The following is a 14673-nucleotide window of genomic DNA, read 5'->3' as shown; positions in this document are numbered from 1 at the left end:
TTGTAATATGCTTGAATGTAATCAAAGTTATTCATTTATTTAAAGATTGATTATTATACACAATTTTATTCTGTACATATCAGAATACAAAAACATTTTTGATTCTTTCAACAGTGGATAAAAATAATTAATTTAAGCAATTTATGGTCCATCTAACATAAAGGCTTAAGTTGAGTTACTTACTATTAGCTTAGAATGACTGTTTTTTTAAACTTCTAAGCTAATATGCCATCTTCCTGGCATTTAAGATTTGGTGAATTTCTATATTATTTTTTTTTTCTTGAGCAAATGTCAATAAACTACACTGCTGTCTGTAAGATAATAATAAATTTAACTAAATAAGTAAAAAAAAAATTTAGAATATTTTGAAGACTTTAAATTTGAAGAAAATTTTTGGTCCGAATTGTCATGTTTCCAAAGAATCACCCTTATGTTTTCTTTCCTTCCGGCGCTTTAACGATGCTCATGCTTTTTTGTTTTCATTTTTGACATGTCAGTGAAAATACATATTCATGATGGTCTTTCGAAACACCATGTAAGTAATTTATGAAAAATGCTCGCATATTATATAAAAATTAAAGGAAAAGGTTTTAACTATCATTTTATTATAATGCTCCGCTTTATTTATTATTCATATATTGAATTATACATATTTTGATAAGCACCTCATATTGATTGTATTTTAGAGGTTATTTATGAAGCATAATGAATCTTTAAACTAGTTCAAAGCATTTTATAATCCGCATCATTGTTCAAATATATTTTATTTAATTTACTTAACAAACTATTCATATAAAGCTTGTCTCGTAAATTTGACAGTTTCTCGTTTATACCTTTAAAATTTTATTTCCACAATATATCTCATGCTTATATTCTACTTTAATGCATCAAATGTTTTCAAAAAATTCTGTTTAACTGAATATTTAACGAACTCTTATCGTGAAAATGTCTAACACAGGGAGAATTTAAAAGGGCAAAAGATGAGGAAAAAAATGTTTTTTAAAAGTCGAGAATTCACTTGAGAGATGACTTATGGTAAATGGAGTTCATTAGAGTTTTAAAAGTTTTAAATTTGCTATTACGTTATTTAAAGCAATTAATTTTAACTTGAAGGATTTACGCATTTTTAATGCAATTTTTTCTTGACTGAAAAATATAATTTGGGATTTAAATATATTAATTAACAATATATTAAAATAGCGAATGCATTTTTATAAAAATACATGATTACATTTAAATCGATGATATAACTGTTTTTTTAAAAACAATTTTAAAAAACAAATAAATCAAACTCAGATAGAATTTTGAAACACTATTAGCATTAACGTAGCATTGATTTGCTCAAATGCTAAGTTGAACCATATAAATTTATTTTACGATCGCATGATGTCACGTGAATTATGGTTCAAAGTACAGATATTACGGTTCAATTTTGAAAAAATATTCTGAACAAATTAAATTACTTCTGAAAATATTAATAATGTTTTAATATGCTTTTAAAAATATTTGAATACACTCTCAGAAAAATCGGTTTCAAGTTTTATTTCATCCTTTATAACCAGCGTTGAACTGTCCTTGTCTTATGGAAGACTTTTTGATGGAATCAACCCGCAAAGGAAAACCTCGGTGCGAGCCGGGAGCAGAACCAGCCACGTTTGGGATTCGAACATGGGTAACCGCATTAAAGGTCCCCGCGGTTCATGAAATCAAGTTAAGATAGTTTACCTTGCACGGGAATATGGTTTAACTTAACATCCTATTCAAGTCTGCATGATATTAGTTCAACTCGCTCTAAAACTTTAAGCAGCGTAGGGAATATATACAACTTTTGTAAACAACAAGTGAATTAAAAATATTTTTCATCTCTAATATTTAAATACGATTTTTATTTATTTTAATCTTTTCCAATGTAGGTAATTTTATGTATATGGTTTAGTTCATTTTAGATCATTTCAGATGTTAGAAAACTTAGTTAATTTTAGGTTTTTAATAATTTAGCACATCCGACCGGCCTGCGTGGGGGGCAGGGAACTGTCCATGCATCAGAAAGGTCCTGGGTTCGAATCCCGGGCAAGGCATGGATGTTTCTTCCTCTCTATCTGTGTTCTATGTCCCTTCTCCTTTGTGTGTAAATATGATCCGCTCTATAAACGAATTGTGGTAGTGTGACGTGGGCGACGCTGCTCCACCGCCGTGGCTTCGCCACAGGTGCCCACAGGGTAGCGAAAAGAGAGTTAGCAGTTCTGACACTTTCTGTGGCCAATGGACAATAGTTCCAAGTGCCCGCCATTAAAAAAAAAATAATTTAGCACATTTTAGGTATATTTTTTAAAATTATTATTTTTTTTAATTTATCACTATTCAAATAAATATTAGTTCGCAAATAAACAAATAAAGGATTTTGTTACAACCACTATGGAAATGAAAGAAGGGGGGAGCCAATAAACAACCATTTAAAAAGGATGCCAGTTATTTTTTTTATAGAACACCTAAACGACCTTTAGCATTCAAACAACACACCCCAAATCAACAATCTTAGCATGGAATAGCCCCTGCACATTACATCCATTAAAGGTCCCTAGAGTCTAGGGCGTGTCCCATTTGGTTGCATTCTTTTACTTGTTGTCTACTGTTGCAGTGGCTTTCTTCTTCATAATATTAGAGATATTTTGTGATTGTTGGTAGCAGAGAGGCAGTAAATTACACTAATCAGAGTACATTGATTCAAAGTGTTTCTACAATATTAAATTGTATTTATAAGAGGAATTTTAGATTATAATGAATAAGAAAAGAATCTTAACGAAATACAATTTGAGTCATTGAAATTTAGGGAGGAAAAAATCTCTTTATATCTAATTTCTATCGAAAATTTCAGGTTTAAAAAGAAACAACGTACTACAAATTTGAAAAATGCTTTTTCTTCCTAAAATGTAATAAGTATGAAAATTTAAGAATATTTTTAAAAATATAAATTATTCCAAATTCATGTAAGTTAGAAAGGTGTAGTATTTCTTACAATGTCGCTAGCGCGATAGAAGTAAGCTGTTACTGGTTTTTACCCTAACCATTATTATTCAATTTTTTCACCGATTCTATTCCAAATTTAACAAAAAGGGTTATAATATTATGCTCTTATACTTTTTAATAAAAATATGAGTTTTATTTTGCTTTTAAAATTTCCAAATGTGAATTTTAAGGCATTTTCTTAAAATCAAGATTGTCAAATGTAAAAATTAAATAATAATGGGCCGGATAGCCTGGTTGGCAGGGCGTTGGGCTCACTTTCAAGAGGTCGTGGATTCGATCCTCATCAGCTGAAGACTCCCCGTGTAATAAACGGTGACTGGTGCACGTTAAGTCTGTTGGGTTACAAAATCCTCCATGTTCTCATAGCAAATTATACCTCAAGGGGTACTGAATTGGAGATTGGTCGTTTTCTGGTTCATGTCGAAACTACGATCTGTGGATGAATGAATTTAAGTATGTATGGGTTCACTCTGAAAACGGGTTGTGAAGTGTGAGTGGCTGAAGTAGTATTCTTGGCCAAAAGATGGCGCTAATGGAATACAAGAAACGCACCCTCTGCCTTAAATTAGCTTTGTTTCACCAAACAAGCTTGCTGATATTGTCAAGTAGCATTAGAAGCAGCAACAACATTAAATAATAATAAATATTTAATCTAATTTTTTTAGCAGTGTTTCCTTTTTATGTCTGTATTTCAATATTTTCTTCCGCTTATTCCGTTTATTTAAAATAGAGTGTCCCATAATCATTATCTTCAATATAGATTTTTAAAATCCTTGTCAAAACCGCATTAAAGAAATGGGTTTATAAGTGTGGCAAATTGCAGAATAAATTATTTTCTCGAAATTAAAGCAAAAATAACTTTTCCAATCACATTAAAAGAATTTTTTTACGATAAACAAAAATTCATATTTAATTAAAAATAGATTTTTTTCCTCCTTCATTAAATATAACCGGTATCAACTTTTAAATGTAACTAGTAGTTTACCTATCTGTTAATGATTATCATTTTTATATTTGTTTTATGAGATATAAAAATAACATACCTGCTCCATACGGATATCCCAATCTCCATGAATTCTTTTCCCACGGAAGTATTTCGACCTAAATTAAAGGATAGAAAACTTTTGTTAATTAAATGGTTTGTTTTAATTGTAAAAAATAATAACACTCACTACTGTTCATCAGTCTATGTACAGTACACAGAAAAATGAAATAATTTTAATGATTGATAATACTGATTATCATACAATCTCTTCAGAAAATTCTTCAAAATAAGTGTGTGCAATGCAAGAAAAAAAATGCGATCTTAATAACTTTTGTTCTAACGATAGGATTTTCGCTTACTAGGATTCTTAAGTTCAATGAGTTAATTAATTAGTGCAGACAATATTTTAAGTTACGAAGTAATTTTCTAAAGCTTTGGCTTATTCCTTTTCAATACAAAGTACCGACTTTTTACTTTGCCAATCAAAGAACACTCAGTGATCATTAGATATGAAAATTAAGATCTATGCAAAAAAGATGTGTTCCTTGATAATAAATTATCATCGAAGAGACATGCAGAAGTGACTGCAAAAAGAGAAGAGGGTTGGTCACAAACTTAGAAGCTGAGATGGAGGCAATCAAGAAGCAGTATTTTCATCTCTAAATCATGCTGGGTTCCTTGTTGATTCGCAGTCAGCCATCTTCTCACTTCGCTCTTCTTAAAGCAGCTAGTCGAATCGTGTAGAGAAAACAAAACAAGAAATCGATGAACTTATCAACTATGGTTGATTGAATTTCTTCCGGTGGACTCCCAGTCATTATGATATATATGAAAACGAGAGGGTTTATCGGCTGGCCAATCAAAATTCTTCCCCCATAGTCAGGACAACAAAAAAATTTGCTTAAAATAACGAAACTGTTAATGATGCAGGAAAAATGTGATCCAGACTTATTCCCTATTCCATTCCCATGCACCTCCCCCGATAGATTTCTTTGCAAATTTCAGAATTTTGAATGGGCCTGGCCATCTCAAGAATCACCTTCTCCTCATAAGCATTTCTGTCTGCCCTCTGTATTTTACAAGAGAGGCTACAAACTTTAATCACTCGACAGCTTGAAGATCCCTGAGCAACATTACTAATTCTTCGATCATTGACAACTTTCACATAAAGGCTACTTTTTTGTATTTGACTTTTAGTAGTACGGCCGGCCTTAAGCAACACTTCCTAGAAGAAAGAAGACCTCAGCACGAATCAATTTAGTAGTCCAAGGTCACGAACATAAATTGTGCAGTGGATGAAAATAAGAAAGATGCCATTACGTTTGATGTACTAAAGGATCAAATTTCTTGTTTATGGTAACCCGTGCCGAGGCCTTCCCTTAAGACACATGTGAAGAAATATATATATATATATATATATATATATATATATATATATATATATATATATATATATATATATATATATATATATATATATTGATCTGCTTTTATGTGAAACTATTTATTTTGATAAATAAATAACACTTCGTTTAATCACACTCTTTTTGATGTGGACACAAAAAGATTTGCCATATTCAATTCGTTCTATAGAATAGCATTTGATTTATGAATGTTTAAATCTAGAATATGGGAATTGCATTGGCAAGTATAAAAAAGATTTTCCTACGTGACTTCTGACATCTCTGAGAAATGATATCCAATTTCTAAGTGAGTAGTCTTGCATTGAAGGAAAATGTGTGGAAATAACTGCGATTACTTTTCTTTTTGCAGATCTATTTCTCAGAGAAATGTTTATTTTTGCTGAGAATAAAAAATATATGATTTTTTGCTGCATTAAAAATACACTGGTTATCATAAATTAAGGAAAATTCACAAAAATCGCGATAACTCAAGAAATTACACATGGAATTTTATGAAACTTACCCACAATATACAACACATAGTAAGGTATTAAACAACATAAAAAGAAATTATCAGACATTAATAGTAGTATAGAAATTAGCACATGTATAAAATAAACAAATTGGAAGTATCGGTTTGCAATAGAAAAAGTACCTTTAATATGGAATATGATTGCCTCTAGGAGCAATACAGCACAAACAGCGATGTGTGATGCTTTCAATTATGCGGTCTATCAGTTCAATAGGAAGTGAGAGCCATTGCTCTTGTAAAGCAGTTGCAAGCGTGGCAAGGGTCTGAGGGGGCGGATTGATGGCAGATACACGCCTCCCTAGAGCATCCCAAACGTGCTCGATAGGATTCAAGTCCGGGGATCGAGCTGGCCACTCCATGCGAGTAATTGTTTCCTGTTGAAGATAATCATCAACAATGCGAGCTCTGTGTGGTCTTGCATTATCGTCCTGTAACAGGAAGCAATCACCAATTGCCCCGGCATATGGGCGCACATAAGCATCAAGGATGTTGTCTCGATAAACCTGAGCATTCACGGTTCCCCTTGGAAAGACATGGAGGTATGTGCGCCCTCCTAAGGATATGCCTCCCCAAACACAGACACTGCCTCTTCCGTATGCATCTCTTTCACGGATGTTTGATGGATGATAACGGGTCCCAGGTTCTCTCCATATCAAATAACGTCTACTGTCACTTTCTAGACTAAACCTGGACTCATCCGTAAAGAGAACAGGCCTCCATTGATCTGACGTCCAGTGGACATGTTGTCGGGCCCACTGCAAACGGTCTCTCCTATGGCGTGATGTGAGCGGCACGCAAATGGCTGGTCGTCTCGCATACAGACCACCTTCGTGGAGCCTTCTGCGCACAGTTGACGTTGACACCAACCTTCCGGTGGCTGCAGCAAGAGAGGATCTAAGATGTGTCGGAGTAGCGGTTCTATTCCTGCGTGCACTTAATGTCAAATATCGGTCATCGGCACTGGTCGTAACAGTTGGCCGTCCTTGACTGAACCTCCTAGATGCCGAATCTGTGGTTTGAAATTGCCTCCAAAGTCTATGAACCACAGATGGACTCACATTTAGCCATCTGGCCACTTCTGATTGACTCTGCCCTGCCTCTAGTCTCCCGATGGCTCTCCATCGTAGTTCTTCAGGCAAATGATGCCTAGAGGTCATTATTACGAATTGGCTATCTCAGATTTTCAATGTCGTAATCACAGTAAAATTTGTGTGCTTTCTCTCAAACTTGGACTTTTATGCTCCAGGCAGATGACGTAAGCCGAGTGCAGCGCCACTAATTTGCATATTGCAATTTTACTCAGCTACTCTTAGTGGACAACATATGCAAATTTTGCACGGTTTGGCTTACTTTTGAAAGAGTTATCGCTATTTTTGTGATTTTTCCTTAATTTATGATAACCAGTGTATAATAATAATCCTATCTCCTTTTACATGAATGTAATTTTTCCAATTCATATAAATAGTAGTAATAAAAATGAATTTTTTTATAAACGATTAAATAAATGGCAGATGTAAAGAGTTGAAATAAAATACCTCCTCTGCATCCAAGAGATTGCCCAATTAAGGTTTCTTATTTGTATCAGTTCTAATTAATAAAGTATCAGTTTATCACGATTAATACTTATGAATAAGAGTAAAGGATGTACAGTATTATTTATGATAGAAGGAATGATTTCGTGTAGACAAATTTTTCATATTTGAAAAAAAAAACGTTTAAGCATCATTTTAAATAATATAATAATTGTAGATTGAAAAATAGATGAATATAAAATTAAAAAAAGATTTTCACAAATGGACAAAAAAGTTCGTGGATTTTGAAAGTTCATGAAAGAAAAAACTATTTAAAATGTTAAAAAAACTTTAAATATTAAAAAAACTCTTAGAAAGCTTATAAATTGAAAGGGGGAAAGCAATTTTAAACAAAACTCTCGTCTAATAAATATCTGAAACTCTTTACTAAACTCTAAACAGTAAATAGACTTATGTTTTCTTTATCCTACTTTTAACTTTACTTTATTTTCTTATATCAAGAGCTAACATTCTAGCTTGAGACAGGAAGGAAAATAAACACACTATCACTTACTTAACGATACCTTATTAAATCGTTGTCGCAAAGTATATTTTTTAAAATCTTAATGGGTTAGATGAAAATTTTTGTTCGTTTAGTTTTGTAAGAAATATCTCGCTTCCGGTTTTGTCAAAATGCTTAAACATTGTCTCATTACGCTTTTTTCTTAAAATAGTTTCTAAAAAAATATGACGTGCTTTATGTTTTATTTTAGGAAAAAGCTTAATGATGGAGCACAGAAATACGTTGTTTTGCGAAGATGATTTTACAGAAAATCACCGGGTAATAGAATATTACTTTTTATAGAAAGTAAATGAGTAACAATCAATTTTTCCGTATCAATTACGAACTGATACTGTTATAAATGAGAGAAAGATTACAAAAACCAAGATGCTTTTGTGTCAGGTATATATTAAGTTAATAATTTTCAGGATTTTTATTTGCTTAAAATGCATTGTTATTATTTGTTTAAAATAATATTCACCGTGAGTGTTGTCCGATTCGATGCCGAATACAAAATTAAAAAATAAGTTTTTCGTTAGAAAAAAATAATTCTATATGCCTGTGTTCATAAATGTTATTTTCAATGACGTAATGAAAATTTAATAAGTCTTCAGGTTCAACAGAACATCATAAATTCATATATTATTCCCTTTTTTATTCGTCTTATGCACCATCTGATTTGAATAAAACCAAGGCAAATCAAAAGTAATAAACTGTTTTGGTAAATTAAAAAGCCACTATTTTTGTAATGCTTTATTGAAGTATTCCAAAATTGATATAATATATGGGTAAATCCCATAATATATGTATAATCCCATTATATATATATATATAAATCCCATAAAATGTTGTATTGATCTTAAGTCTTACGTGTTGAAATTTGTATTTCCAACAAAGAATACTTATGGGGTGATACAGGTCAATCACCCCTTGAAATGATTTTTGATGAGCTAGTTTCAAACATTTAGACATGTTTCTTCAGTGATTCTACTTTATAGAAGATTTCGTGTTACTGTTGCTTTCTGAGCAGGTCTCAAATATATTGTTATGGTTGTGAGAATCTTAGAGACATCGTTTCAAACATGACAATGTTTTTTTAATCATTGTAGAAAATTGTTACAAAGTATTTTGTAACTAGGCATGGAATAATGAAATTTTTTTTTCATCTTTGATTTTTTTAAATGTTTACCATACATCTACGATTATCTCATCTTTTAAATCACAAATACTGATATTATTTGAGAACATATGGAACATTTATGTGGTTGTAATAATACTTGAGACATTGTTACAAACAACATTGCTTTTCCTTCCTCTTGATAAAATTAATTACCGATAATATATTAAAATTAAAAAAACCTTTTTTAAAACAGTGAATTCAAGATAGAGGGTAATTTATTTAGGCCATTATTTGAGTAATCCCTCTAATAAATATTTTTTATTTCAATAAATAATTTTATAACGTTTTTAATTATTGATATACTTAATGAAATTTGCTAAGTTTTCTGAATTAATTGTCTTTTAGTTTCAGGAAATTATTTCGTGTTTCTTTTTCTCGCGTATAAATTAACTTTAGTAATCAAATACTATACAAATGGGAGTGTGGCTGTGTCTGCTATTAGCTAATTACAAGGTCACGAAAAAGTACTTAGTAGATAAATCTGATCACTAACTTCTTAATCACAGCTAAACTTTATAAGAACTAATCTAGTTATCACGTTAGTCACACATTAATTCCGTGCTATCAGTTTTATTGGTTTACAATTTAATTTACTTATTGTGAAAGATACTATTATAAAGAAAACTATAAAAATACTTCGGATTACTGTTAATTTGAATGACTTTATGACAACCTTAATTCATAAAACGAATTTCAATTGTCAGTATAATAATTTTCAGGATAATAAATCAGGATATTTTTCAAGATAATAAATGTGTTAGAAAAGTCAGGAGCTTCATACAATAACGGTCCCAACTTTTTGAGAGCAATTATTATAATGTATTTTGATATAAAATCCTTTTAGCTCTCATTTTTGATAATAAATTGAAAGGAACATTTAAACAATTTTGCAAGCTTCTATTTTTTGATTGATTCATCAGCACTTTTTACATTTTTAAGCGCACGTTCCACCTTTGAAAGCGCCAATGTAATAAGATATGAAACTGACACAATTGTAATTACTTCTTAATGTAGCATATCCTATTGAAATGATATTAATTGACGCAATATTACGTATATAATTAGTAATAATAAAAATTATAAAGCTTATCTTTTGCGCCCGAGTTTTTTAAATGATAAATCACCACCCTAATGTTGAAGGAAGTTTAAATTAATTTAAAATCAGACTTTTTTCTTCATTACTTCTTTACTTGTTTTGCCATAACTCGTTTTATAATATTCCTTACTGTGATAATTCCCTTTATTATATTCTTCTCTGTTGTAATTCAATTTACTGGCATAACTAGCATATTAATAAAAATAAATAGTATATCATTTACTAATTAAAATAACTAGTTTATCATTTTTTAAAAGATACAGGCAAGGGATCTTCTACGCGCGGCTGGCGAGTCAGCAGTGACTCCTGAAACCTTAATAGCCCGTCGAATCTTGGCAGTCAGTTTAAAATAATTATTGGATAAGAAAGTGAAAAAAGCCATAGAATGTTAAATGTTCCAAATGATAAACTAGTAGTAAGAAAATGCATCTGATGCTTAAATAAAGTTTCTAATTTATAATATTTTTACTCTTTACGTGAGAGTAATAATAATTTATTGGACTAATTCAGTCAAAGAACAAAGGATTATTTCAAAATATCAACTGCTCTTATTTCACATGATATTGTAGCTTAAATGTCAAACTACAAATTTAGTTTGAAATGATTATCATTCATTTTCTAATTTTTTTTCCAATTTAGTAGGCTTAGTAGATCTCTGCGTCAGACATATTTTATCTGTTTCAGAAATTAACAAAAATGCTCGAAGTAAATTGATTCCACTTAAACATTATTTCAAATATTAACGAAATGCAAGCATGCAAGGGAAATGAAAATAAAAAAATAAAAATTAGTAACCTACACTAAAATTATCTCCTTTATCCTTAAAAATTTCTTTGGCTAAACTGTGTTTTCTAACAAATTTTGCGGCCACCAAGATTTTCGATTTTATTGCGGCGGCCCTCTGGCACAAAATCTTGAAGACTCCTAATATTGACTTTTGCACTTCCCCAACCAAACAGATTGCTATAACTTTTCCAACTTTGGCCAGAAGTATGTTTTATGTCTCAGTTTTTTTTTTTTTTACTGCTTCAAATATTTTTCAGTGCTTCTTCTTTACTTTTCAAAAGATAAACTTTTTTATTTATGCATGTTTTGAAACTTTAAGGCGAGTAAAATATAGAGCTTTTTTTTCTAACATGTACCATAGACGAATCTTCAAACTTCAATTGAGTTTTCTAGGAGGACATAATTACAAGTCTCGTCCATTAGATACTCTTTCCATCTTGTTTTTATGAGATTATATATAATCTAATCCATTACAAAGTAGCGCAGGATTTTTTTCATGCATATGCTTTAAAAATTTTTATATGCTTATTTTTTTCATTATTTTTTTAAATAGAGGATATATTCATTTTGCTGGAAAATAAACTTATTCTTGTGAAAAAATGATGTCTTAATATGGAATGTTCAGAAAAAAATATATTAGAGCTAATCGACAAGAATATTTAATTAAATATTCTTTGGCCAAAAATGAAAAACCACAAAAATATCTTACAAAATTATTTCATAAATTTCAATTTTTTTTTAACGTGAATTGCTTAAAAAATGCGGCCAGATTTTATGGGGGTATCTCTACCATTTTAACTCAAGAGACGAGTTCACCGAATGATACTTCTGTTTTAGATGACTAAGTGCTGAAAATAGACTTTATACTTTTGAAATAATAAATCTATTCACGTCAAACCTACAACAATTCTGGTATTATAATTGCTTAAAGTCACATAAAAAATTCCATGCTCAATTTAGTTTTTCGAAAAAAAGAAAGGAAAAGAAGGGTTCGTGCAATTCGTTCTTAGCACAAGGACGGCTCCTGAAGTTTGAGTGCCATTTCAATGCAAAAATATGACTCTATATTGTTATGTTTTGAGCAAGAATTTAAAAAAAGAGATGTTTTGTAAGCATCTTTTGTCGAGGAATAAAGAGTAGAGAAATAAATGGTTCTAAAGTGTAGCGTTTCCTCCTTTCTTTTCTCCTTTGTAAATTAATAAATAACTAATCTTTAACTAAAGGTACCTCCTTATTACTATATACGTGTGAGTCTTGGTCTTAATTATTAAAAGAATGTGGGAAGAAAGGCACATCAATAAATCACATATGCTAAGCCTCATTGTGTTTTACTCAAGAAAAGAGTAACCCAACAAACCTATGTGATGCAATAGCAATAGAAAGTGGATAATGGAAAAGTTCAAAAGACACAAAACATTGCGAATAAATAGTTTAGACTGAAAAATGAAATAAATGTGTGATAAGGGAGACTATTGAGTAATAATTAAAAGAACATGGTTAGATTGAGGCAAATGTCAAATCTTAAGTAGAAAAGAATGACTTAGAATTTTCTTTACAGTTTTCTGACAACTGCAAGCAGGATTCAACGCCAACGTCAATTGAAATTTTGACTATTATCCGACTAATTTAGGAAATATGGTCTAAATAATTTAGTCAGGAAAATAGGTCAAAGTGGAGCCCCCTTAATGTTAATTTTACATTAATAATTAATATTTTTTATCCAAAGACAATCCATGTGAAACTAACTTTCAGTAAATATTTATTATTTTTTATTATTTTATTAAATAAGAGTTGAAAAAAAAATTGAAATATGCAATTTTTCACATTATTTTATAGAAAGTAGTTTTACTTGGAAAATACAAATTTGATTAAGTTCGGTCGAATATTTTATGAGAAATCGGATTTTAAAAAGTTGTGTAAATCGAAATTCGTGTCTGATTTCATAACTTAGAATATCGTCTGCACTAATTAATTAGCATATCTGAGGTCACTTAGCATATTTGAGATTGAGTCCCAGAACGAGAAGATTTGGTAATTAGATTAAAAGTTATTCAGGGTGCTCTTTTTTTGTGCGCTACAACTTAAGGAATAGGCAATATTAATTTAAAGAAATGTTTCTTCATTGAAAATTGTAACATAGTACAAAAATTTTACTTCTGCGTGAAAATTATATAATACTATTTTATAAAAAAGCTTGCTAATATTTTTTTTTACTTTCAATACCAAAAACTTCTTACGGCAATGTTGTAGAAAAATTTTCGGTTTACGAAAACAACAATTCCGTAATATAACAAGTAAAGTCTGACATCAAAAGTTGCTAAAAAATTTCTGTACGTACAGGAAATATCTATACTCATGTTACAAATCATGTTACAGTATTTTTTTCTGTGGGAACTCATGGAAAATTACCGTAACTTGCATTTTTTCTTTCTGTAGGTACAAATACTCGTTGTACACAAAAGAATTTCTCGATGTTTTGGCTGTTTCATTTCAGTATTTTTTCAGTTCATCTTTGCAGGTGCTACTGGAAATATTGTTCAAAAGCGTATATTGGGTATTTCGTAATCATAATCCTTTATATATATATTTAAAATTTTCTTAAAAGCTTAAGTATGTACATTTGGGGTCGGCAGTTTTTATTTAAACAAAGTAATAACGAAAAACTTATTAAATTCTTGCGAATTCGATCTGTGAGATAATAAAAATCTTGCTTAAGTGTCTGAGGAAACAAAGAGGAAAGAAAACGCTCGGCATAAGTTTCATCAGATGATCAAACGGATTTTGTTATTTCCTGTCCCGCTTTTTTCATTGTTACTTCGTCAGATTTCCTTAGATATTTCCCCACGTATAAAAATTATTTAAGTTAAAAAATATTTATGGATTAAAAAGAACTGAAAGTAGGCAAGGACACAAAAATATCACAAATAATTTCAAACCAATAAATTCTTTGTATTACTGCGTAATCTTTTGTTTCAAAATAATCCTAAAATAACTCAATCTTATTCCTCTACAACAAGAATTTGCATAGAAAACAGGTTCAGTGATACTTCTCAAAAGTAAGAATTTCATTTGAGGTGGGGAAAGTAAAAATGTGCAGTAAAAAAAAAAAAAAAGGAAATGTTCTGAGTTTAAAGCTAGTTCCCTGGAACAGGAAAAAGATTTTCGCCTCGAGAATATCGCTATGAAATGTAAATTTATATATCACAGACAGACTCATCTTTATATGTATTTCTATTTCAAATTTATGTATTTCAACTTTCAAAAATGCCAGTTGAATTGAAAATTTATATGAAAAAAAAGTTTCAACAAATTGGGAATTGTTTTACACAACAATAGTATTTTTTATAAAATGTATAAAAGTGCAAAAATCGTGAAATATTTTTCAGAGATATCTTAATCAATTATTAATTTGTAAATATTTTTGCTAATGATTAGCACAAATGATGTCAGAAAATTAAAAGTTATATAGCTATGTGATATTTGTAATGGTAATGAACGTTTGAAAATGGTGAAGCGGGTTAATTAGGCAAGACAAGAGTTTATTAAACAGAAAAACTAACTTATTGTAGGTAAAAGAGTAAAAATAAATAT

General features: G+C 30.3%; 1 protein-coding gene across 1 annotated transcript in view; it reads right to left on the bottom strand.

The window, feature by feature from the left end:
- Positions 1 to 14673, bottom strand: part of Syn (synapsin) — a 305997-nt gene that overhangs the window by 170137 nt on the left and 121187 nt on the right. The window contains exon 5 of the mRNA XM_071187941.2: positions 4071 to 4128. Within this exon, the coding sequence (XP_071044042.1) occupies positions 4071 to 4079 (9 nt within the window). The 5' untranslated portion in view covers positions 4080 to 4128. The remainder of the gene's footprint in view (positions 1 to 4070; positions 4129 to 14673) is intronic.

Source organism: Parasteatoda tepidariorum, chromosome 11 (genome assembly GCF_982258835.1).
Source record: "Parasteatoda tepidariorum strain Cologne lab strain chromosome 11, Ptep-v5.0, whole genome shotgun sequence".
NCBI lineage: Eukaryota > Metazoa > Arthropoda > Arachnida > Araneae > Theridiidae > Parasteatoda > Parasteatoda tepidariorum.
Note: the sequence above shows the minus strand (reverse complement) of the source record. Positions and strands in the feature narration are given on the sequence as shown.